At 35.2% G+C, this 26,615-nt stretch overlaps 1 protein-coding gene across 1 annotated transcript in view; it reads left to right on the top strand.

The window, feature by feature from the left end:
* The window catches only part of PRKCA (protein kinase C alpha), a 466,501-nt gene that overhangs the window by 381,678 nt on the left and 58,208 nt on the right, over positions 1-26,615 (top strand). Inside the window, exons 6-8 of the mRNA XM_031965668.1 lie at positions 10,227-10,383; positions 12,533-12,667; positions 12,934-13,030. Coding sequence (XP_031821528.1) covers positions 10,227-10,383; positions 12,533-12,667; positions 12,934-13,030 — 389 coding nt within the window. The remainder of the gene's footprint in view (positions 1-10,226; positions 10,384-12,532; positions 12,668-12,933; positions 13,031-26,615) is intronic.

The following is a 26,615-nucleotide window of genomic DNA, read 5'->3' as shown; positions in this document are numbered from 1 at the left end:
TTATTGCCTCTAATATAAAATTTATCTTTGAGATGGCCCTTGTTCTTATACATTTGTATCACATCTCTAGATAACTTATATATCAGATTTTTAGTGGGGAAAGTTCCTACAAAGATTTTTATTAAATAGTGAGGCAATTTAGACAATTCCAATACACTCAAATTAGCCCAGGCTTTGGCATATGATGCCATATGATGGAGAGAGATCTCCATATGATGGAGAGAGCCATCTACATCAAGAAAGATGACTATAGGGACTGAATATGGATCACAACATAATGTTTTCAAAATTTTTGTTATTGTTTGTTTGCAATTTTTTCTTTCTCATTTTTTTCCTTTTTGATCTGATTTTTCTTGCATAGTATGATAAATGTAGAAATATGTTTAGAAGAATTGCACATGTTTAACCTATATTGGATTACTTGCTGCCTAGGGGAAGCGGGAAGAAAGGGGAGGGAGAAAAATTTGGAACACAAGATTTTGCAAGGATGAATGTTGAAAACTATATTTGCATATATTTTGAAAATAAAAAGCTATTATTATTAAATATAAACATAAAAATATTTTGATTAAATAGATTGATTTTATTCATGCAAATCTTTTTGATTTTATAAAATCAAAATTGTCCATATTTTTCCTTTAATACTCCTTTAAAACTCTTTTGTTTAGTTAAAAATTCTTCCCATCCATAATTATGAAAAGTATCTCCTATCTTCTTCCTATAATTTGTTTATGATGAGAACTTTTATATCTATTTCACATATCCATGAACCATCTTTTGTCATATGGTGTGAAATGCTGGTTAAAACCAAATTTTTGCCAGACTATTTTCCAGTTTTCCTAGAAGTTTTTGTTGAAAAGTTTGTCCTTCACTCAGAACATGAAATCTTTGGCTTTATTAAATTTATGCTAGTATAATTTGTGTGTTTGCTTCTGGATTTTGTGTTTCTAATTTATCCCAAAGATCAACTTTCCAGTTTTCTATTAGTATCAAGTAATTTTTATGATTATGATTTAGTAATATAGTAGAGAGATTTGGTGCTGCTAGGATCCCTTTCTTTCTACCCTCCCCCGTTTTCTTCCCCCTTAATACTGTTGAGCTATGTTCCTCCAAATGAACTTTATTGTTATATTTGCTAGTTCTATAAAATGTCTTAGATATTTCATGTCATAACATTGAATAAAGAAATAAATATACATAGGTAGGATTGTCATTTTCTTCTAGTGGCATGTCACAAGCATGAACATTTAATATTGTTTCAATTATTCAGGTCCATCTTTATTTCTTAATGAGTGTTCTTTTATTATAATCACATAAGTTCTATATGTATCTTATCATATAGATGCCCAAATATTTTATGCCTTGTGTAATTCTTTATGGGTTTTCCTTTCTATCTCTCCCATGGTTTTGTTAGCATAATAATTCATATATAGTATTATTTCCTGTTATTTTGTTGAAGTTTTCAATTTTTTTAGTTGAATTCTTAGATTTCTAAAAATTGAAGGTAATCACCACAAAACATTCTTGGCCTATATCAAGAATGAAATTCAACAACATTAAACTGAGATATTTTCTCCAAGCATGATAGCAGATTATTAGCAAAGCATGAACCTGTTAATAAAGTGGGTCAAAAGGCTACCTCAGACCACTTCAGAAAACCCAGAAGAGGAGTCACAGCTTCTTTTTATAAGTATAGAATAAAGAACAAAACAGGGTAAGTGAGGAAATATTGCAGTTAGTTATAGAGTTGGCAACATCATGAGAATGAGAATATGATTAATTACATTAAGAAGAGTGGACCACATGGGGCCAGCAAACACTCCATTCTGTCTTAGAGAAATGCTTGATTAATTCATCAGAACCATCTGCATCCTAAGCTTTTTGATAGTGGACTAACGATAGCAGACTCTCTGGCTCCTACAAAGGAGATAAGACACTTTTTAATTGAACTAGGATGAACAGTGTAATTTGTGAAAATGTACCAGCCTATTTTGTAGACTGTCACAGATAGCAAACAGATGTCATGGAGTTTTTGAGGAGCTGAAGTTATGAGGAATAAGTTTCCTTGACATAAAGTGATTTACAGGTGGTGCTGAAATAAAATTTTTCTTTGAATTAAAATGTTTTATGAGAACACTGGATTTCTAAACTTAGCTCAGACTTTTCCTTTAATTAAAAGTGATCAATAGGAAAACTAAATTTTTTCAACTAACTTGAGAAAGGAAGGCTGAACTTTTGAGTTCACGAGCTTCTTCACTGAGAGACAGAGAAAAGGCTTATATTGTTAGAATAGTTATAGAATAGAATCAAGTGCAAAGAGGATTCAAATATGAAATATGAAATCAATGTTTGATTTTCTTCTTATAATTAATCCCTCAATTTCTTTTTCTTGCCTAAGTTCTATGTAGAACTGTAATTACCATTATCTATGTCTACTCTACTGTTCATTTTTTCCTCATCAAACCCAGACCTCATTTACTGATTTTTATGCTTTCTCTTTCTTTTTAATCCCCTCTTTAAAGTCTGTTTTATAAATTTGAATTTTGTTTTCCTTGAACTCATCAACTCAACTCTCCCTCTTAAAATCTACTCTTTCTTTTCTCTGATTTTGCTTATTTGTCTGTTGAGATAAATGAGCTATTTCCAATCTCCATAGCTTTCACTTCACTTATAATTCTTCATTTCTTCCAGGTATTCCTGTAGCCATTATGTAGTCCCCCCCCCCCCCCACCCTACCCTCTCCCACCCACCCCCACCCCCCTGAGATGCTGCTTATGGTTCTTGCTATTTTATTCTCTTCTTCTGGATTTACCTCTTGGCATCTTTTAACCTATAACATTTCTTCCTAGTGTTCCTTGGCTTCTTCTGTTTAATTCTACCTCCACCCTAAATTCTTGATTTAAAACTCCATGAAAGGGCCAAGTTCTGGCCCTTCCTAAACTTTTGAATGGAGTACTAAGGCCCTGGTTTGTTCTTCAGCTTGATTTCCTGGAATTTTGTCGTATTGTTCTCTGCCTTCCCTGTTGTATTTGTGCTCAAAATACTAGCAAGTGGCTCCTTGGATAGTCAGTGTATAGAGCATTGTAATTTCCTTGGTCTTTGGAGGTATCTCATGTTGGAGTGCTACAGATGTTCGGCTCCCTACAACTTCCCTGTCTAAACACACCAAGTTTTTAACTGCCATCATCTCCTCTTTAGGTACCAAATAATCCAGGCTTCCAGGTGCTCCCAGAGCATCCCTAGGCAGTACACTTGCAGAATTTTGGTTTATCTATGCTCACTGGTTTTTCTGATGTGACCTCTTTCGTAATATATACAGGCTTCTATTTTTTTAGGAAGTCCTTGGATTAGATGAAGACACTGTTTCTCTGAATTTTTCTTACCATCATTTGATCTGCTGCCCTTTTAAAATATTTGTTGGCATATATGTAGGAGATTTGGGCTCTGCTATGACCTTTCAAGTCATCATCTTATCCACAAGTCCCTAGAGGAAATATTTTTTATGAGCTTTTGCTTTACTCTGTGTAATTCTACTCTTGTTTCAATGTCCAAATGGAAAAAAAAATCCTTTTTGATGTTTCATTGGTCTCAGGCCAAGTCTTATATACTTTTTTGCACATTTTTTCTATAGTTTCTCATTTTATTAGAAAAGTGTAAGAATTTTGCCTACTCTTTCATAGAGTTAGTCAGTGGAGATTATTTCATTAAAAATCTTTTTATTATTTTATGAGATTAAATATAAAGAAGAAAGACCTAATCAAATTGGAACCTTATTTCAGCAAATAATTATACATTTTATTAGATGACTGATATGTCATGGATATTATTCAACAAACTTGATTGCTAGGCCAGCTCTTTTTCTGGGACACCACAACTTTATGCATCTGTATGTTACAGTATAAAAAAATATTGAACTTAAGAAACATTTTTAAACCATCTGCTATGTGCAAGGGGCGAAATAGACAAAGATTAAATAGTTCCTGACCTCAAAAACTTTATGTTCTATTTGGGGGGTGGGGGTGGAGGTGGAGGTGCTGTAATAACTCATATAGAGATAAGCAAATGCAATGTAATTTCAAGAAGGACAGAGCAAGAGGGCCTTATGTTCAATGTGGCTCCTGAGAAGTGCTTTGAACAGAAGTAGGGATTCCAAGGGGTGAATGTGGAAGGGGCAGTGCATTCCATTTGTTTGGGGTGAACTGTACAATGGCATAAACAACTAAAGATGAATTGTCAGTCTTTGAGAATCGCTAATAATCTGTTGATTGTCACATATTGGAGAAAGACTAAGTAATTTGTCCCTATATATGAAGTTAGTCAATAGCAGGGCTGGTAATCGAACAGAAACTTCTATACCTTGATTAACAGGTGGTATTTTCTGTGTTTGTGCTTGGAATATCATTCATGAAAAACCAATTCAAATGTCACCTCAACTACGAAGCCTTTATTGTCTCATCCCTGATCCTCAGACTGTCTATAGCCACCCTTTGACTTGGATCTGAGAGAGTATTTTGTTTTCCCACTCTCTATTGTACTAATGAAACAATGTGTGTGTAATTATGTATGTCCTGTTTTTCTGCTATATCATACTTGCTTAAAAAGAACAGGGACTATGTCTTATCTAATTATTCTGTTTCTCCTAACACCATATAGTAGTAAATACTTATAGAATTAGAACTGGTTATGCCTCCTGAGCAGAATAAATCTAATCCTTTTGATTAAGCTTAAATCCTCCTTCTCTTTCCATCATCATCATCATCATCATCATTCACAGTTATACCATCCAAATTAAGTTGAAAAAAGTTCTGAACTAGAATCACTAAATATAGCTCACCTGAGGATTGAATATAATCTGTCCATATGAATACTATTTTCAAAGCAGTTACATAAAATCTTGTTAGTTGGCAGTGCAATTTCTTTAAGGATCCAAAATCATATCTTAGGCATCAAGGAAATAGTTATAAATAATAGATAAAGTAGTGGAAAACTTTAAAGATGCAAATTAAGGCTAAGTGTCTGTCAGGAACACTGGAGTGCAGCAAACTCCAATCAATCAATAACAAGTAGTACTTATTAAGCACCTCTCAAGTGTCAGGTCTTATACTAGGAAATAAAGATGCCAAAACAAAAAATAAAAAGGTCCTCATCCTTAAAGAGTTTACATTCAATTAGAGGAGAGATATATACACATATAAGCAATACAGAACACCCCAAATAAAACATAGCTGGGGAGGGGGATTAAAGGAAGACAAGGTAAAAGGTAGAATGTGTGCTGAGCTTTGAAGGAAATTAGGGGTTCCTAGAGGCAAAAGTAAAAAGCGGTCCTTTTAAGCAAAGGGGAGAGTCTATGCAAAGGCTGTGAAACAGGATGAATAGGATATGTGATAAGCAACAAGAAGCCAAGTAAGCTGAACAAAAGAGTGCATGAAGGCAAGAAAATAAGGCAAGAAAGAAGTGTTGCAGCCATCTTAGGAAGGGTTAGAAGTAACCGAGGAGCTCATATTTGATTTGAGAGGTAATCCAGAGTCATTGGAAATTATTAAGCAGAGGAATGACATGGTCACACTTATATTTTAGGCTATTTGCTGGCTATGTGGCTAATAGATCGGAAAGAGGAGAGGTGTGAAGACTAATTAGAATGCTATTGCAGTAATCCAGGTGAGAGGAGATGTGGCTTAAATGAAGTGGATGGCTCATCTAAACAGATGGTAAAGATGCTGTGGAAATAGAACTTGCCAGAACTAGAACTTGATTGGATATCTGGGGTGAGGGAAAGTAAGGAGCCACCTACTATGTGCCTAGCACTGTACTATGTGTGGGGGATACAAAGACAAAAACACAGTTCCTGATCTCAAGGAGCTTGTATTCTTTTGGCATGAGAGAACATGTACACAGATGAATGAATAAAATAAAATAAATAAAAACTGTATACAACATAATTGCATAAGATTGATGAAAACGGAGCATCAGAACCTGAGAACAGCAGAAATTCCTTCTAGGAGGTGGCATTTGAGCTGTCTTTTTAAGAGAGCCAGAATTATAAAAATCAAGAGTGAGGGGGATGACATTCCAAGAATGAAGCAAAGATACAGTGATAGGAGACAGCATATGTGAACGGAAAACAATCAGGTTGGTTGAGATTTAGACTGCATAAGGGAAAGGGCAAACTGGAACTTGTAGATATTCAGGAAAAGAGAGATGAATATGGAGTCAGAATATTTAGGTCCAGATCTTCATCTGGGCCTGGACTGAAGAAAATCTAAGTTTAAATCTAGCATCAGACACTTACTTGGATTCTGCCTTTGGGAAAGTCACCTAACATCTGCCTCAGTTTCCTAAAACATGGCACCTATTTCTCAGAATTGACAGGATCAAATAAATTAATCATTGGAAAGTACTTAGTACAGTACCTGACACATAGTGGATAATATATAAATGCCAATCTTTGTAGTTGCTGTTACCACTAGATTCTATAATAGCTTTAAAATGAAATTGGATCAGCTGATAACCAGGTAGCACAAGTCCCTTAGTTAGCAAGTGTCTGAGGCCAGATTCTAAACTCTAAATTCCTGACTCTGGGTTTAGTGTTTGATCCCCTGCACCACCCAGATGAGCACTAGCTTTCTTTCCTGCTCTCCAATGATCCACTGATACTAATAGAAATAGACCAACTCTTTGGAGACACAGGGTCTATTTAATGGACCAGAAGAGGTGTGTTGAATTGTTGAATTGCTATGCCTCTTAAAGTTCATAAAGCTCCAGAAGTTGGGCAGTATTCTTATTTAGAATAGTAAAATCAGGGAATATTAGTTATCAAGAGACCTTAGCGGCCCCTTCATTTTACAGATGAAGAAAATGAGACTCAATAAAGAGTCTCATTTGGGTTTACCCAAATGACTTTCTCAACAAGTGGTTCGAATTTATATATAATAGCAGCAATAATGATGACTCTGATTTATGTAGCACTTTGGAATTTATAAAATGTTTTTCTCACTACCCAATTAGTAGTACAAATATCATAATTTTAATAAATTTTATAGATCAGGAAACTGAGGCACAAAGAAATTATGTAACTTGCCTCTAGTTCACTACTAGTAAGTAGTACTAATACTACTAAATACTACTTGTAAGACAGAATTCTGAACCCAGGTTTTCAGACTGTCAATACTGTCTATATTACATTACATTATTCTCTATACCATATATGGACACAAAAAGGTACTGGGATGTTGACAAGGGTGAAAATTTCTTATAAAGAGGTAAATCTACACTGACTTCACTAAGCTGTAGTAGATAGGTCCTAGAGGGTTTCCTAAAGTACAAAGAGGATTGGGTGACTTCCTTAGGGTCATACAGCTAGTAAGGGAACAAGTAGAACATGAAATTAGGTCTTTCTGATTCTAAGTGCAACACTCCATTCAAGATACTTTATGTAAAACTGGTTTCATAGTTGTTCTTAGCTATTTGAATGATTTGTCTAGTTAATTCTGAGAAGGAATGAGACTCTGGTTTTCTATACCAGTAGTTCCTAGGGTGGGATATATGGGAAGAAAATATTGGAACTTCTATTTGAATCTCTTGGAAAATGGAAATGATGGGAAAATTTAAACAAAAGTTTTGCATAATTTTTGGATGGGAATTTAGAAATATTTTTGAAAGGGGCTCTGTATAGACTTCATCACACTGTTAAAGGAATCTTAATACACAAAAAGGAAAAACCCTCTGAGGAGTTTGCTTAGAACATTAAGGAATTCAGGGATTTGCCCAAAGTTTCCCCCCCACCCTCTCTCTCTGTCTCTCTCTCTCCTTTCTTTTTCTTTTCTCTCTCTCCTCTCACACACACATAAATACAAACACAATTTTACAATTTAAAAAACTTTGTCATCTTGATTTTTTTCAATGTATCCTGCATATATTTTATAAGTATACAGTTATTTGTTGCAACTAGGTAGCACAGAAGTATAAAGTGTCCAAACTGGAGTCAGGAAGACTCATCTTCCTGAATTCAAATATGGCCTAAGATAACTTACTAAATATTTATCTCTGGGCAAGTCAATTAACTCTCTTTGCCTCCCATCTATAAAATGAACTGGAGTAGGAAATGACAAAACACTCCAGCATTTTTGTCAAGAAAACCATAAATGGTCACAAAGAATCAAACATGATTGGGAAAAGACTGAACAAAAAGTTATTTACATATCTATAATGTGAGGTCCTTGAGAACAGGACTATGTCCTTTTTTTTTTTTTTTTTTTTTTTGTATTCCCAATGTGTAGTACAGTTCCCATTGTTTACTGAATGACTGATATACTATATATTAGTAACATTATGGACCAGAGTTCTAGGTCTAGAGTCATAAAGATCTGAGTTCAAATCCAGCCTTAGGTACTTCCTGCACATCTGACAATGGGCAAGTCATTTAAGCACTGAGACTATGAAATGCTTTCTACATCACAGAGTTGCAGTAAAAATCAAATGAGATTATATATTCAGTATACTTCATCATATTGTTTTTGCTATTATTATTGCTATTATCTTTAAGTTTAAGAATTTGGGACTTTCATTAACCAACATGGACTCAAGCAGTTTATTCCTTTGATGAATGATATATAAAGCTGTTTTGTTTTGTTTTTTTTTAAGCTTCTGAGTGCCAGCATTAGATTTAATCCATGTGTGTGCCCAACTGGCAGATGAATCTTCAGTCTGTGACATCTGAAGCTATGAAATTAAAAAGTACAGAATGAACTTTGGTTTTTAAAAGTAAAATGTGATGACATTGTTTCTTAGGAGATTTCTTTTTTTTATAGTGATTTGAGGAAATGTGTCAGTGTTCTAATGTTTGTCCCAAACAAGTGAGTTATAATCAATTATTACACTGATGTCACTGTTTTTCAATTTTAAGGTAGATTTTAATTCTGAAAATAATGCAGGATAAATTGGGATTATTGACCTAGTTTTATTAGTTGAATGGAAAGTTTGTAAATATATTTTTGAGTTAAATAGAATTATCACTGAAAAAATAATAAAAATATTGATTCTATGTAGTATTTTGTTTCACAAAGTGTTTTATATATATTTTTCATTTGACACTGAAAACAATCCCATGGAGAAGTAGGTACTTATAGTATCTCATTTTACAAAAAGATGAAATAAGATTGATAGAAGTGAAGGACTTGCTTAGGATCACACAGCTAGTAAGTATTTGAGAGGCAATTTCATCTCATTTCATCTTCATTATTAAAGTATTTTAAAGCAGTATTTTTTATTATGACTTACCTACCAGCCTAATAATAATAATTAATAATTATGTAATTAATAATAGTAGCTTACATAAAGGTCTTAAACGTTTATAAAGCAATGTGCAAATATTATCTCATTTGGTTCTATGAGGTAGGTACTATTATTATCCCTGTTATTCAGATGAAGAATCTGAAGTATAAAAAGGTTAAGTGATTTACCCATTAATGGTAAATAGGCTGATTTAATTCAGATATTCCCAATTCCAGGTTTTGCCCTCTATCTACTGCACCATCTAGCTGGCTAGAGTTATGGCTGGAGATTCCTAGATTTATAGAGCATGAGTACTTAATTCCTTCAGCACGTAGCAGCCACTGAACTTAACACATAGTTAATAAAAATAATTATTAAAAGTACAAATTTTCTCCTGGGTGACATGATCCCTCCCCACTCCATCCCACCCTTAAGACTTCACCTCTATATGAGTTCTTCCCTAACTTTCTCTCCCAACCAATCCTACTCCACTAGCAGCAGCCTTATATTACCTCAAGGTCTCTCCCCTTAGAATTTTTATTCTGAGGTCCAGTCTTTTTTCTGAGGTTATTCCTTTATTTCCAATTATATCTGTCCCCTCTTAAATATTGATTTGATAGTGTTTTTGTACTTTTTTGCCCTTGAGTCCATTTTGTGGTGCTCAATCATATAGAACTTCTAATTACAGCTCTCTGGGCAAAGGAAGAGAGATTCTGGATTTGAGGATATAGTGGGGATATAGAGGGGAGAAGAGAGTCTGGTTTTTATATGTGACCAAGCTCTCATTGTGGAATTTAATAGTACATTTTTAAAGATTTGTCATATTTGTTACCCACTCCCAAGCTCTACATTAACTTGACATTTCTTCCATTTGACTTGGATTACCATCATCAGGTTTGTGTATACAATAGTCAACATCTTTTTATTAATATTTTTCCTTGTTCCTTTTTATATAGTACGAGATGCAAAAAACTTAATCCCTATGGATCCAAATGGACTTTCAGATCCCTATGTGAAGCTGAAACTTATCCCTGACCCTAAGAATGAAAGTAAACAAAAAACCAAAACAATCCGCTCCACACTAAACCCACAGTGGAATGAGTCATTCACATTGTAAGTAGCAACCTCTTCTCTTCTTCTCTAAGTAAAAGAGACCATTCTTTACTTTATTTCTTACCTACCTTTAATCATTGATTGGGCTTTACTTCAGTTGTCTGAGACCTAGGAAAGACTTTAGCTTAAAATAACCAAGGTCTCCCTCCACATCTAGGGATGTCCTAATCTGTAACTTGCTATTGGACCCACATGGCTTTGGAAGAGAGTGAGTCTGGTCCATTCTCTCTTAAATCCAGTTCTCTTGCAAGTCATGGCATCCCCTTCCTAATGTCATGGTCCTTTTCAAAAATGAAGGACAAATAATAGAAGTAGGTGTCAGTTGGGGAAACAACTGACCAGTTCCAGTTGAGCAGTTAAGCTCTTTCTTTCCTTCCTTCCTTCCTTCCTTCCTTCCTTCCTTCCTTCCTTCCTTCCTTCCCTCTCTTTCTACCTTCCTTCTCTTCCTTCCTTCCTTTCCTTCCTTCTCTCTCTTCCTTCCTTCTCTCCCTCCCTCCTCCCTTCCTTCCTTTTCTTCCTTCCTTCCTTCCTTCCTTCCTTCCTTCCTTCCTTCCTTCCTTCCCTCTCTTTCTACCTTCCTTCTCTTCCTTCCTTCCTTTCCTTCCTTCTCTCTCTTCCTTCCTTCTCTCCCTCCTTCCCTCCCTTCCTCCCTCCCTTCCTTCCTTCCTTCCTTCCTTCCTTCTTTCCTTCCTTCCCTCTCTTTCTACCTTCCTTCTCTTCCTTCCTTCCTTTCCTTCCTTCTCTCTCTTCCTTCCTTCTCTCCTCCCTCCCTCCCTCCCTTCCTTCCTTCCTTCCTTCCTTCCTTCCTTCCTTCCTTCCTTCCTTCTTTCCTTCCTTCTTTCCTTCCGTCCTTCCTTCCTTCCTTCCTTCCTATCTTCCTTCCTTCCTTTCCTTCCTTCTCTCTCTTCCTTCCTTCTCTCCCTCCCTCCCTCCCTCCCTTCCTCCCTCCCTCCTTTCCTTCCTTCCTTCCGTCCTTCTTGCTTGCTTGCTTTCCTTTCCTTTCTTTACTTCCTTCCTTCCTTTCTCTGAGGTTTTTCCAAGATTATTCCTTCCTTCATTTCCAACTGTATTTGTTTCCTGTTTTAAGTATTTATTTGAGAGTTTTTGTACTTTTTGCCCCTGAGTTCATTTTGTGGTGTTCAACTCAAATAGAACTCCTAGTTACAGCAATCTTCTCAGGGGGAAAAAATACAGTTTGCTTCCTTCTTTCCTTTCTTCCTTCTCTTCCTTTCCTTTTTCGCTCCCTTCTTTCCCTCTGTACACATAAGGAATCATAGACTTACCTGCAAGTGCTCTGCCCAAAGGAATATAAATTTTGATCATGAAACCTTGGAAGATATCTTGGAGTTTATGGGCTAGATTTCTTTCTTAAGGACCATGCCTTAAGCCCAAATCACTCTGGCTTTCATTAATTAACCAGCAATAGGTACCAGCCCAAACTTCACTTAGTCATTGTTTGAGTCTTGATAGCTCAGAGTAAGTGTAAGTAGTAAATTTTTTTCTGTTTTGGACAGAAACCCTGAGTGTCTTCCCCTCCTAGACTGATTTTTTTTTTTTTACTAAGTAAAAGAGATCACTCTTTGCCTCATTTTTTACCTAACCTTAATCACTGAGTGGGCATTGTCTCAATTAAACCGAGTCCTGGGAAAGACCTTAACTTAAAAAGGCTAAGGCCATTTCCAGTTGTCCTAATCTTGCCACTGGAACCAGAAGGCTCTGGAAGAAAAAGTGTGACTGGTGACTTTGCACAGCTCTTCCTCAATTAAATCCATTTCATTTGGAAGTCATGGCATCATCTTCCTGATGTCTTGGTCCTTTTAAAAAACAAAGGATAAACAACAATAACAGAAACCTCTTCTTCTCTAATAATGTATACTTCCTCTTTGTGCTCTATTCCTGTTCTTTATGAGGTACATTTATTATTAAACCACCATGATATTTAGGTTATCCCTATCGTTTTCTGTCTGTGACTCTTATCAGGTTAACGGATAAATGGAATGTCAATATTTTCTTCTGTATTCTCCAAAGAGAAAAACTACTATTTCCTGAGAAGTTATACAGTGAAGTTGGGGGTATCATTGGGACCATTTTCTCCCTAATTCATGCTGAGACAATGAGAATGTGATTTTTTTTCTCTTGTTCTTTCTAGCAAATTAAAACCTACAGATAAAGATAGACGGTTATCTGTTGAGATCTGGGACTGGGATCGAACAACAAGAAATGATTTTATGGGTTCACTTTCATTTGGGGTATCCGAGCTTATGAAAATGCCGGCAAGTGGATGGTAAGACTTCATCTAGTCTAATACATCTGCAAATAAAATAATTTGGTTTAACACTTTGCATACACGAAGAATTAGAATAATTCTTTTCAAAAAGAATCAAAAAACTTCTCCAAAAGTGACTAGACAGAACCTTTTTGGTTATGCTATATCTGATTAAGCACTCTATTTATCAGTTTAGTCACTGGTTGAAGGAAAGGCTTTACATAAACTATTGTTGTTGATTTGAGAATAAATGAACTTACAATTTTCTCCCATTTCTTTGAAAGGTATAAGTTGCTTAATCAAGAAGAAGGTGAATACTACAATGTGCCCATTCCAGAAGGGGATGAAGAAGGAAATATGGAACTGAGACAGAAGTTTGAAGTAAGGATGAGAAGGAAATAGCTTGAATTACCCTTCCTCTGACTAAGCAACTAAGCAACAGACAATTAATCTGTACTTTCCAATGCTCAAAAATGTTCATTAGTTATTTGCTTTAAAGCATAGATGCTATATTATTAAATCAGAAATATGAAATATTTCTAGTGCTCAGCTTGCAATCAGGAAGATATGAATTTAAATCCTGCCTCTGATAATTAGTAATTTTGATTACAGACTAGTCACTTTGCTGTTATATACCTTAGGGAACTGCTTAGGTCCTAATGGGTTGTAATTTATTCTGGTAAAGGGAATGTCCACAATCAGGGTTCTTTATGTTCACAAAATCACATTTTCTTCTTCTAAGAGTATGTTTCTTTGCAAGTTCTATTCTTTACTGTCATTAATCATTTGAATAATGATAACTGAAAAATTTTTATAATAGACTAGGATAAAAGAAGACTGGTTGTCTTGTGTATATACAAAAAAAGGCAGGGAGGTGAAATCATAGTGCATAAAAGAAATGGGTCTTGAGTTAAGAAGTCCCGAGTTCAAATATGACCTCATACACTTACTAACTATATGATCCTAGACAAGTCACTTTACCCTCTTCACCTCAGTTTCTTCATCTGTAAAATGAGCTGCAGAAGGAAATGGCAAACTATTCCAGTATCTTTGCCAAGAAAACCTCAAAAGTGGTCACAAAGATTGGATATGACTGAATAGAAACATTAAAAAAAAACACCTTAAGTATTCAGATTTTATAAGGAAGTAGTTGTTCTCTACCATAAGGGAGTAAAGAAATACTTTGTGCCTCTAATCTTGAGAAGAAAAACTACAAAATATAATAGGTATATGACTATTTTAATAGAGGCTCTTCTAAGCAAATGTCACCTTACCTTTTCAATGTTCTTGTTCAGGTTTCCTGTCTGGGACCCTCAAGTTAGTCTTTAAGGGAAGCACACAGCTTCTGTTGATTTCTGATTTCATCTCAATCAAAAAATTCTTTTTAATTTCTAATCTCATTGTAGGTGTCTATTTATTTTCTTTCCTTTCTTCTAATTTTTTATCAAACTTTGGTGTGGAATAGGGGCTAATATTAAATAGACTCTTGTTCTTTAAACTGTAATTTTGTGACCAGGTCAACTCTTTTTTTTCTAGTTCTCTCTTTACCTCACATTTTAGCTTCATTAGTAATTATTATAATTATCAATAATCAACTCTTCTGGCTAATGTCTTTTTACATCTTCTTACTCTTCATGTAATAAACTAGGATGTTAATAAATTCCCTGATATAAAAGAGAATCTATATACAGAGTTATAGACAAAAATAAATATTTTATATGTATACACATATGGATCTGTACATATACACATATATTCATATATGCATACTCATGTGTGTGTATATATATATATATGTATATATATATATGTATATAGATGTGTATATAAGTGTGTATACATATATATCGTTTTCATGAAGCCTAGACATGTAAAATCCTGCAGCTAAATGATGCAGCAGATAGAGTTTTGGACCTGGAATCAAAACAACAACAACAACAAAATCCAGGTTCAAATTCTTTCTTGCTTACTGGCTGTGTGATCCTGGACAAGTTACTTATCCTCTCCCAGTCTCAATTTTCACACCTGTAAAATGAGGAAAATAGTAGCACCTACCTCACAGGGTTGTTGTGAGGAACAAATGATATAACGTGTAATGTGCTTTTCAAATCTTAAAGTGCTGTATAAATTTCAATATTGTTGTTGTTATTTCCCTTTTCTAGTCATTTTTTCTCCCACATGTCAGATTTAAATCCTGTCCCTCCACCAAATAAATAAATATAGTCTGATTCCAATAAACTCTTAAGAAACTTGGAATAAGGAATTAGCCAAATTATTTAGTTCTCCTGAAAAATTATTGGATTAGATATTACTCGAAATAAATGGGCCCATCAAATGAGCTTCAGAAATCTATAATTTAGTGGTTGTGTTGTACACTCTTTTTATAAAATTTTTTGACCTGTTTGGGTGTTTCAAATAAGAAGATATTTTCTGACATTTTTGTAAAATAAAAATTATCTCCTAAGATGGTTATGAAAATGTTTGCTAGTTTGCTACTCAATTTGGATTGGCTGTATATGTTTAAACATGCTCCTTTGTTACTAAAAATGATCCTTTCAAAATGAATTTGCCAATAAAAAGATCTCAGCAATCTTATTTTAAAGTATAAAGGGAAAGTACATAACCTGAATTCTAACCCAAAAGGATGAGTTACTGTTGTTTGAACATATTATTTTAAGGCATTATTGATATTCATATATTATAGTGGTTACAGTTCAAGTAGACATTCTATTTCTTTCCTCTATATAATTCTTAAGCTGTTTTTCAATTTAAATTTATTCTATAAAAATTTTGCTTTCTGTACTATATAGCCCTACATCTGTCCTTCTTAACTTTAACATACCATAAAGTAATCTCAATTTTTCCATGTTTCAAAAGGCATACATTCTTGATACTGAGTAGAAAAACATGGAAGAAACTATTCTGCATAATGTGAAAACAGTGCTTTCTGCTAGCTTTTGACCCCCAAAACTTCATTAAAACCCACCTTCAAAATATTGGACAGTTTGGGAACATCATGTTCTGTTGGTGTTTTAGGATGGCTCTTCCTCCACTATTCACTTTTTCTATTCAAAGTCTCATACCTCCTATATTCATCATGTGTATGGTTCTTGTACAGTTTTGAAACAAAAGTCTGTCTGTTCATACATATTTCAAAGCATTTGTCTTGATTGTATATAATAAAATAGAAGTGAATCTCTACTTAACTTTATACCCTTCTTCAGGCAGCATTTTTGTACTAAGTTGCCAGAATTGAGAAAGTGAGAATTAGGTCTCTATTTATTTTATATTATTAAAAAAGGTCCCGTGGTCCTTCTTGAATCAGTTTGATTCATTGTAGATTTATTTATTCATAGTCACATTTCTTGACAGAATGGAACTTGGCTGTCTCATTTAATTTAAAAGAGCTATTCAAAATCTTCTCTTGTGTAGTCTAAATATACCCACTTCTTTCAATTGATCTTTCTATAACATAGATGCTAGGTTCTTTGCTCCCCTGATTGCCATTCTCTGAATTTTCCTCAGCTTAGCAATATTTTTTCCTTAAACTGTGCCACTTAACACTGAACACTGCACTCCAAATAACATCTGACCTGACAGAGTACAGAGAGACCATTGCCTCCTTAGTCCTGGAAGCATTGCCACTCAGTGTAGCCTCAGATTTCTAGACTGACACATCACACTGCTGCCTTCTTAACCTTGACATTCACTGAACCCACTTGGAACTTTTTCAAACTCCTCTCTTAACCACAAAACCCAGTCCTGTACTTGAGAAGTAATACTACATTTATTGCTAACAAATTTCACTTTATTAAATTCAACCCAGTAGCATAATTAGTCAAGGTCCTTTTTGATTCTGATTCTTCCATCCATTTTTTTAGCTAATCCTCTCAGCTTGGTGTCCTTTGGAAATGTGATGAATATACTATCTGTGCCTTTATATAACTCATTGATAAAAATGGTAAACAACATAGGAAAAAAAAGCACTGATTCCTGAAGTACTTCTGCAGGCTTTCCACATTGGTATTAAAGCATTAATCACCATTCTTTGAGTTCTTTCATTCAGCTTTCTGAATCTAATTCTGTTATTGCTTATTATATGTTTCTTCATGATATGAAAAAGAATGGCACGAGACACTTGATCAAAGATTTTGCTAAAACCTAAGTAAACCAAATTACTTTTATGTACCAGTGTAGTAATCTTGTCAAAAAAAAAAAAAAAAAAAAAGATTACTCTAGTGTGATCTGTTCTTGACAATGCTATGTTAGTCCTTTGAAAACACTACTTCCCTTTCTAGATATTTATTAACTATCTTTTTAATAATCTATTCTAAAATTTCCTTAAGAACCAAAATTAAGATCCCATCATTCCTCATTTGAACTTTAATTCATGGGTTTCTATCTTCCTCTGAATCCTTTGAAATCTGCTTTCTTAAAATTTAACATGCATTTTACACTATGTGCACATTTCTTTTTTTTATCATGTTGTTGTTATTCAATTGTTCAGTCATGTCCTACTCTTTGTGATTTTATATGGGGTTTTCTTGACAAAGATACTGGAATGATTTTCCATTTCCTTCTCCAGTGTATCTTTATCACATTCTAGACTGCAGAGTGGTTATTTCCTCCCAGAGTTCTCATATGTCTGCCTCAGTAACTATTTCTTCCCTACTAATAAGAATTAGAACCAAAACAGAATTCCCCCTTGTTGTTTTCCCTGTCTTTGAAAGTATTAAATTATCAGTAAGGCAAATCAAGAAATTGTTAACTATTCTACTTTTGGAAAAGAGAAACACAGAGATGGAGAAATAGCGTGGATAATTGAAATCCCCTCACCATTATTGGTATCCTACAGTTATTCATCAATAAGTCATTATTGAATGTTCACTTTGTAAAGTGCTATGAGGGAAAATAAAAGAATAATTTGGGGAGCTCTTGATCTCAAAAACAAAGAACAGCTGTCCTGGACAGCTTTTTCAAAACATGGACCTCGCTCCCTTTCTCCCTTTCTTCCGTCCATCAACTGTGCCCTCAAAGATAGTGTAATACTACCTGAAGACTAGAAAAGAAGGTTTACTTGCATTCCATGACACTGCAAATTCAGGACATTTACTAAACTTGAGCATGGATGTCTTTAGGATTCTTACAGAGAAAATCTCCAAATACCTAGAATATGATTAAGTCCTGAAAAGCTAGGAAGAGCATTATTGAACCAATGCTTTCTACTATATTAAATAATTAATATTCTTTTTATTTAAAGCTTCAGAAAGTTCCTGAGATTTTGATATTATTTCACTCTTTCAGTGACTACTGAAATTCATCTTTGTGGATGAAGAAATACTTACTGACAAATCTTATGATACACATGTGCGTTATTGACTTTCTGGCCTATAATCTTCTGGTTTGTTAGTCCAAGTGTTGCAAATGGTCAGTTCTAAAAAACCAGACTATAGGACTCTATTCCAGAAAATCAACAAATCTCATATGAAAGCTTTACCTTTATCATATAGTAAAGTTTTGGAATAGACCAGAGACTTGTTACATCAAATGTGAGAAGTTGTCTTACCTAAAGGAACATTTTATGTTCCTTCACTTAGCAATCAAACTCATTACCTCATACCAATACCATAGACATTCCTTTAAAAATATTTTAAAATATCATTGATATCTTTTGTCTTCCCATCATCATCATTTCCTAATATTTTCCCCTTATCCCTTATTTAGGGAATAATTCCTGATAATAATGAATAAAAAAGAAAGAAGATAATCAGTTCAGCAAAAATGAACAGCAAAGCAACAAAATAGAATAGGACATGGTATCCTACACCCATTGTCTCCTAAGTCTGCCCCCCCCCCAAAAAAAAAACAGATTTGTTCTAGGTTTCAATTTCTAAAATTCAGTTTCAATTTTAAAAATTCTTTCTATTTTCATTGTTATAGTTATTCTGTGTTTGCATGTGTGTGTATTTGTGTACACTTATGTATGTATGCATGCATGTGTATATGGCTCTGTTTACCTCACTTTGTTCATATAAATTTTCTCATGCTTCTATGTGTTCCTTACAGTCTTTATTTCTTACAGTATTATAATTTTTAATTGCATTCTTGGATTACAATTTATTTAGCCATCCTCAAATTGAAGGGCATTTACTTTAATTCCAGTCCTTTGCTCCAATAACAAAACAGAAATAATGTTTCTTTAAATATTGTGGGGAGGTGAGCTTTCTTTTTATCTTTATCCTCCTTGGAGTATATACCTAATAGTGGGAGTTTCTGGGTCAAATGATATATGTGCTTACTTTCTCAGAATAATTTTAAAGGATTGTTGGTCCTGTTCATACCTCCACTAGTGATTCTTGTCTTTGGTTCCCTTATATGTGATCTAGTGTCCTTGTGTATCTTTACTGATATTATGAATTTATATTTTGCCTTATCTGATGATGTCATTTTGGTTCACCAGATGCACAGTATATTTTGTTCCAGCCTGATATTTTGATTCTGTACATATCTTTACATTTTAGATATATCTCTTGTATACAACAGATTGTTGGATATTTTCCCCCTTATTCATTCTGTTGAGATATAGTTTGGCTAATGGATAGAGAGTTGGTATAATCAATAGAAGTAGGCTTTGGAGTCAAGTTGATTGGGATTTGTGTCTCACTTCTGACATCTACTGGCAGTATGTTCTTGGGCAAGTAACATAATCTTAAATTGCCCCGAGGCAATTTCCTAAAATTACAAATTGTGCATCTGTATTGCTAGGGGAAGCTTCCTTCCTTCCTTCCTTCCTTCCCTTCCTTCCCTTCCTTCCCTTCCTTCCCTTTCCTTCCGTTCCCTTCCCTTCCCTTCCCTTTCCTTCCTTTCCCTTTCCTTCCGTTCCCTTCCTTCCCTTCCTTCCCTTCCTTCCCTTTCCTTCCGTTCCCTTCCCTTCCCTTCCCTTCCCTTCCCTTCCTTCCCTTCCCTTCCCTTCCCTTCCTTCCCTTCCCTTCCTTCCTTCCCTTCCTTCCCTTCCTTCCCTTCCCGTCCCTTCCCTTCCTTCCCTTCCCTCCCTTCCTTCTCTTCTGTTCCCTTCCCTCCCTTCCTTCCTTCCGTTCCCTTCCCTTCCTTCCCTTCCTTCCCTTCCTTCCCTTCCCTTCCCTTCCTTCCCTTCCCTTCCCTTCCTTCCCTTCCTTCCCTTCCTTCCCTTCCTTCCCTTCCTTCCTTCCTTCTCTTCCCTTCCTTCCCTTCCTTCCTTCCTTCCCTTCCTTCCTTCCTTCCTTCCCTTCCTTCCTTCCTTCTTCCCTTCCTTCCCTTCCTTCCTTCCCTTCCCTTCCTTCCCTTCCTTCTCTTCCCTTCCCTTCCTTCCTTCCTTCTCTTCCCTTCCTTCCTTCCTTCCTTCTTTCCTTCCTTCCTTTCCTTCCCTTCCTTCCTTCCTTTCCTTCTTCTTCCTTCCCTTTCCTTCCTTTCTTCCCTTCCCTTCCTTCCTCTTTCCTTCCTTCCCTTCCTTCCCTTCTTTCCCTTCCCTTCCTTCCTTCCCTTCCTTCCTTTCTTTCCCTTCCTTCCCTTCCTTTCCTTTCTTCCCTTCCTTCCCTTCCTTTCCTTTCTTCCCTTCCTTCCCTTCCTTTCCTTCTTTTCCTTCCTTCTTTTATTTTTAGGGGAAGCGTTCATCAAAAACTCTGTATCAATGAAATTTCCAAGCTAGGTTTTTTAAATCCATTCAATCTTTCTTTTCACTTTAACATTAAAAAATGGATTGTTAAATCCACTCAAATTGAATGTCATAGTTGTTACACTTGGGTTTTCCTCTATTTCTTTTGTATTTTTTTCTCCTCTTTTAAATCAATAATTTGATCTTAGTTTTTTTTTTTTTTGCATTTCTTTGATGTTAATCTATTCCCACAGACTCATCTTTCTCTTCCCTCCACTCCTATTTGCTTTCTCTATCTCAAGTTCTTTGAATGTACTTTGTTTACTTTGTTAAAACTTTATTTAGTAATGTATTTTCCCCTCTTTTTTCCTTTTTCTTTCCCTACTTGCTTAAGTGATTATTTCAAACTCTTCTCATTCCTTTTCCTTTCTAGACTCTTATTTTTAATAAATTTCTTTTATAACATTCTTTCCCAAGAAATTTTCCTTTGCTTTGTTCTCTTCATTATTTTTTCTCTGAATTTCCTTTTCTCATGCAGACACTATATCCTTATTTGCCCTTTCTTCATTCTTTTTGTATCCTACCTCAGGGTTAATGCTTCTAAAGTACCAATTTTGAGCTCCTTCTTCTAACCAATTTCTGTTATTATCTTTGTAAGGCTGGTTTTGTCCTTTTTTTTTTCTGCTGTGTCTCCTTAAAAATATGAATTTGTAGGGACACAATGACAGATAGAAGCAGTGCTATATGATAGGAATTATCTACCCATGTCAAATCAGACCTGATCTAGCCTTGTCTCATCCATTTAGATTTGTTCTACTGTCTTCGTCAGTAGGGTATTAAATTACAATTTGCTCTTCTTAAATGTATCAAAGTATCCTTTATACTTAATTGTCTCAGAGGACCAAAATAGGTTCATTCTGATCACCTGAGTACAAAAATGCCACAAAACTTTGCTCCCCAAAGTTTGACTGATAAATAACCACAAGCAGCACAGGAACAGGAAGAATGCACTCTACCAAACCAGGGATATGACCTTCTTCACTATTCTTTTCCTACTCTGAATGTCTCTCTCATTCTGTGAGTAGACAAACCTTCTTTTTTTTAACCATTAAAGTTTTATTTTATTCCAGATCAATCCAGTCACTAGTCTGAGTCAACCTTGGTTTACAAACTGTCATCTCACATTTGATATTATGTCCCTTCTACTTTTGGGGGTCTTGGTTTTCCTTAACACCTCACACATCCATTTTCCTGGGCAATATGGTACTCATAGAAACACAACACTCTCAAAGAAGCTTTTTTCTCTTACCAGACTAAACTTTTCTCACTATATAGTACACACTCACATTCTTCACTCTCACCTCATATATTCAATCCACTGCTAAATGTCAGTGTTTCTTCCTTCAAAACTTATCTCATCACCAGCAAACAGAGGGAATAGATATGGAAGCAGTGTCAGATTTTATATTCTTGGGTTCAAAGATTACTGCAAACGCTAACTGCAGTTACTGAAATTAAAACATGGTTGTTTCTTAGAAAGTTATGGAAATTTTGGACGTCATGATAAAAAGCAGAGATATCACCTTGCTGATAAAGATCTGCATAGTCAAAACTTTGCTTTTCCCGGGAGCTTTGTAAAACTATGAGAGTTGAACTATAAGGAAAGCTGAGTCACAGAATTGATGCTTTCAAATTTGGTGTTGGAGAAGACTTTTGAGAGTCCCTTGGACATGAAAGTGATTAAATCAGTCGATATTTAAAGAAATTAATTCAAACTCTTCATTAGAAGGTCCACTACTGAAGATGAAGTTTAAGTATTTTGACCACATGGTGAACAGATAGGACTCATTGGAAAAAACCTTGATGCTGGAAAAGATTGAAAGCAAAAGAGGACAGCAGACAATGAGATGGGTCATGGAAGCAACAAAATGAGTTTGGACAGATTTTGGATAATGGTAGAGGATAGAAGGAACTGGTATGCTATGATCATGGAGTCAAAAAGAATTGGATATATTGAAAAGACAATGCCAACAAACTTCAAGCCATCTCTTTTATACATATCCTTCTTTTCATCACTGAGCCACAACCTTAGACCAGGGCTTTATCACTTCTCACCTGAAATATCACTATTGCAATACCTTTCTAAAAAATCTGCCTGCCTCAAGCCTCTCCCCATTACAATCCATCTTCCAATAAGCTGCCTACTCAAACTTCATTTTGGGCATTTAGAACTCTATATTCTGAATAATAATTCCATAGAAGTATTTACCAGAATGAATGACTGAATAAAGTATTTATTAATCCAGTTACTGTAGACACTGTCTTAAGTACTGGGTATCTTAAGTACTGCCCTTCAGAAGCATACATTTTAATTGGGGGGTAGGAGGAAGAGGAACCAAATGAATAGGGCAATTGTCACCAGAATAGGGACAATTTGGTCCTAGAAATAATGGACATAGTGAGTGGGGCAATAGGGAAATAGAATGGTATCCCCTAACAAGGGCGTATGACCAGAATTGACTTGATCTGGCTCCACAAGTGCGAAGAAAAGAAAGGTAAGACAGAAATATGTCAGGTGGTAAGGCTATGAACAAGATGGTTAGAGTTCTAGTAGGGGGTAGAGTGAACCATAATCGAGGCTTTCCTTAGAAAGGAAAAGGAAAGGAAAGGAAAGAAAAAAAAAGTAGGTCAATTGAAGCAGTCACTAATTAGGACAGCAGGATTCTAGGGTGGAAGTTCCTCCAGGACATAGTCTGTTATGGGCAGCAAGAGAGGTTGGAGGCCAGAATGCAAGGATGTGACAGTAAAGGTTGCAAAGCACCGGTGAGGATCCAGCTGAGAATCGATAGCATTAGTTCCGGCTTTAACTAATCGGCCTAGTTTTGTTTCTTTTAACATAAGCATCTAGCTGCATGGGAGCTATACTAGAAACTTAAAAGGTAGGGATACAGCAGACTGTCAAGGAGGTGAAGAGGTCTAGAGTCCTGACCAGATCTTCTCCATGGAAACTAATCAAGAAGTCTAGATTTTGTAGGAAGGCATTCAAAACTGGAAGGGAACTAATGGAAGATGAGAATAAGGAGAGGTCCAGTAACCAGAGGCCTAAATGAGGACAAAGACCGGGATCCATAGATGTGAGGGAATGGAACAGGAGGAAGATAGAGAGATTCTGGCCACAGATGGGAATTTTGTAGTTAAAGATCCTGGCTTGCTCTTTCTTACTACACCACCATTTTGGAAACTCAGATATCTTATGTGAGTTGAATAGAATCTTGAAAAAGTATTCTCGCCCAGGGACCTCGGGGCATAACTTCTCTATTAATTCATTTAAAATAGCCATGAAATTGAGAAGAAAAAGCCATTTTTTCCAAGATTGGTCAGATGTGTTGGTCAGAGCATTAATGAAGGATTAAAATCTGTTGTGATTTCACAAATTTGCTGTATTTTCTTTTCCCCTTATTCCTCTCTAAGAGATGCACTGCCTTTTCTCCTTTCATTACTTAAATGACATACAGTCAGGTAATACTCTAAGGCTTCCCTCATAACGTGTGCATTATTGTAGTAAGTGGCCTGAGTAATTAACTTGCTATTCATTTCCCAAGATCTCCGTAGCTGGGCTCAGTCCACATCAGCTTTATCCCCAAATATATATTGTTTTCATTTTCACTGTGTGGTTTGTCAGGAATTACATTCATGCCAATGAGAATTATGTCTGACAGCATGCAAGTGGGAGAAAGGGAAAGTCCTTACTGATTCTGTCCCACTGAGAGAACAATTGAAAGAAAAGGATCATGTCAACTAGCTTATTATAATAACAAGAGATTGTGAAGAAAGAGCAGTGCATAAGGATTGTCTTTGCTGTTTGACTTGAGATCCTGACTCAACTGACTCTCGCAAAGGAAATGGCATGACAGTATATTGGAAAAAGTGAGACTCTTGAAGTCATTTCAGGAGCACAGGACCTAGATTCTAGTCCTAGCTTTGCCTCCAATTAGCCCTGTAACTTTTATCACATGATTTGAGGTTTCTGGCCCTCAGTGTTACCATCAGTAACATAAACAATTGAATTAACTATCTTCTAAATTCATCTTTCAACTCTGACAGATTGTCATTGGATGTAATAACAAACAAACTTTTCTTTATTGTTATGAAATTGGGCTCAGAGTATTCTCTATAGGGACTCTCCTGTCATCGTGTTCTCCGTGAGATTAATCTAGTCTTGATGCCAATGTATAATTCATAAATCATTATTTATAAATAAATCATTAAATTTATAAATGATTCTATTAAGGAGCATGAAATACAAGTGATTACTTTCCTGAAACACATAATTCAAAATATGTGTATTAGATATATATGCACCAATCAGCCATAAATATCCTGTATTGTTTGGGGCAATATGTCATTTGATCTTTAAAGTATTTCTTCTGTCTTCCTCACTTCCAGTTAAACCATATCAGTAGCATCTGCTTATAGGAGATGCAGAAGGAGGCAGGAAAAAACCCTGCTGTTATTCATATTTTGGACATAGAGTCATAGAATTGTCTGCATTGGATAAGATTTTATAAGCTATTTATTCCAAAATCCCTATTCCTGTGCATAACAAGAGAAAATCATCACAAACAGATATAACTTTGTAAAATGGATGAACAACAACATATATAGACACACACACACACATAGTTATGTATACCTACAAATTGCATGTTTTCTTCCCCATTAGAGTGTATGCTCCTTGAAGGCAGAAACTGTTTTTTACTTTTTTTCCTGGCATATAGTAGTCACTTAAGAGATACTTGCTGAATGCCTGATAGTCAAGTGACTAGTGGTCCCAAGCATTCAACAATAGGGTAAATAGAAAGGTCCAGGGGTCCTTAGGGAATATTGACAAGTCATATGACAATTCCTTTGGCTCTGGAGATACATAGCAGAGTACATAATATGCTTTCAAAAAGGATTCTAAATAGAATATAAACTCCCCAAGGGTAGAAACTATTTATTTATTTTTGTCTATACATTCCAATGCTTTGCATAAAACTGGTCCTTTGTTTGCTAGATTGAATTGTTCTTGTATTTTAAGATCCTTTCCAGCTCTGTCAATTTTTTTGTTTAAGTGCATGATTCTTGGTGTTCACTAAGATCTGTTGTGACTATTAGTGATGCACACTGCAGTAGAAGTGATTTCTCCAACTAAGTCTAGTTCTCAGTCCTATAAGGTCATAGTGCCACTTTATCCCATATTAAACCCATACTGATACTTCTTATTCCCAACCTTCCACGACACTAGCCACCAAAAACAGTTGTGTTTCTCACTAAGTTGCAAAGAAGTAAACAGATAATTCAAGGAATCAAAACACAACCCTTAAGGAATAATCTGTCTTTTGATCCAAAATACAATCTCTGTCCTCACCTGAAACCTTTCTATAGGAATAGTAGAAACGGAAATTTTTTTAACTTGATAAATGCATTTCCAATACATTTAGCAAGTGTCTCTTCTACTCTCCCACCTCATCCCATTACTTTCACTTAGTAGCACACATAAAAGGTCCTATTTACATATTGGAATTCAAAATAATAAGGGATAACAGCTAAAATTTCCACAGGGCTTTAATATTTGTAAATGACTGTTATGTATCTTATCTCATTTGAGTTAGCATATACTATAAACTTAATCATTTTCATTTTACAGATGCTAAAATTAAGCCTCAGAAAAGCTAACAGATCTTCCTATGCTTATGTGGATGATCTAGGCCTTTTTTTACTCCAATACCACATTTACTACTGTAATAACTCCTGTAGCAACTCATTTCCTCCTATTCTGTATATAGCAAAAAGGGGAACATATAAAATATATTACACTGTAAATAAAAGTTATCAGATAGAAGATATCTTTTATCTGGGGGGAAATATATTATTCTTTTGGTTAGACCTGGTATGTAGATATGCAGAAATATTTATAGTTTCTTATAATAATTGTGGTAATATAACTGATGTAATGCAATGCTTAAATGTTTGAAATTTTTACTTAAATTATTTCATTTAAATTGTACAACAGCCATAAAAATTGACAGGCATTATAGTCCCCATTTTATAGCTTAAGAAACAAATTCGGAGAGGTTCAATGATTTCTCCATGCTCACCTAGCTAGCAAATGTGAAAGGCAGAATTTTATAAATCTTCCTGACTTGACACAGAGATGTTGTACCAACTCACACTTCTTGCTCTGAAGTGCATAACAATGAAGTAGCAAGGGAATTAAATGACTATTCAATGAACAACATGATTTAGTGATGGCTCATCACTCCTATACATGCTGGCCTTCTAGCTACCATTGAT

Source organism: Sarcophilus harrisii, chromosome 4 (assembly GCF_902635505.1).
Source record: "Sarcophilus harrisii chromosome 4, mSarHar1.11, whole genome shotgun sequence".
Taxonomy (NCBI): domain Eukaryota; kingdom Metazoa; phylum Chordata; class Mammalia; order Dasyuromorphia; family Dasyuridae; genus Sarcophilus; species Sarcophilus harrisii.
This window is presented reverse-complemented; position numbering and strand designations above follow the sequence as displayed.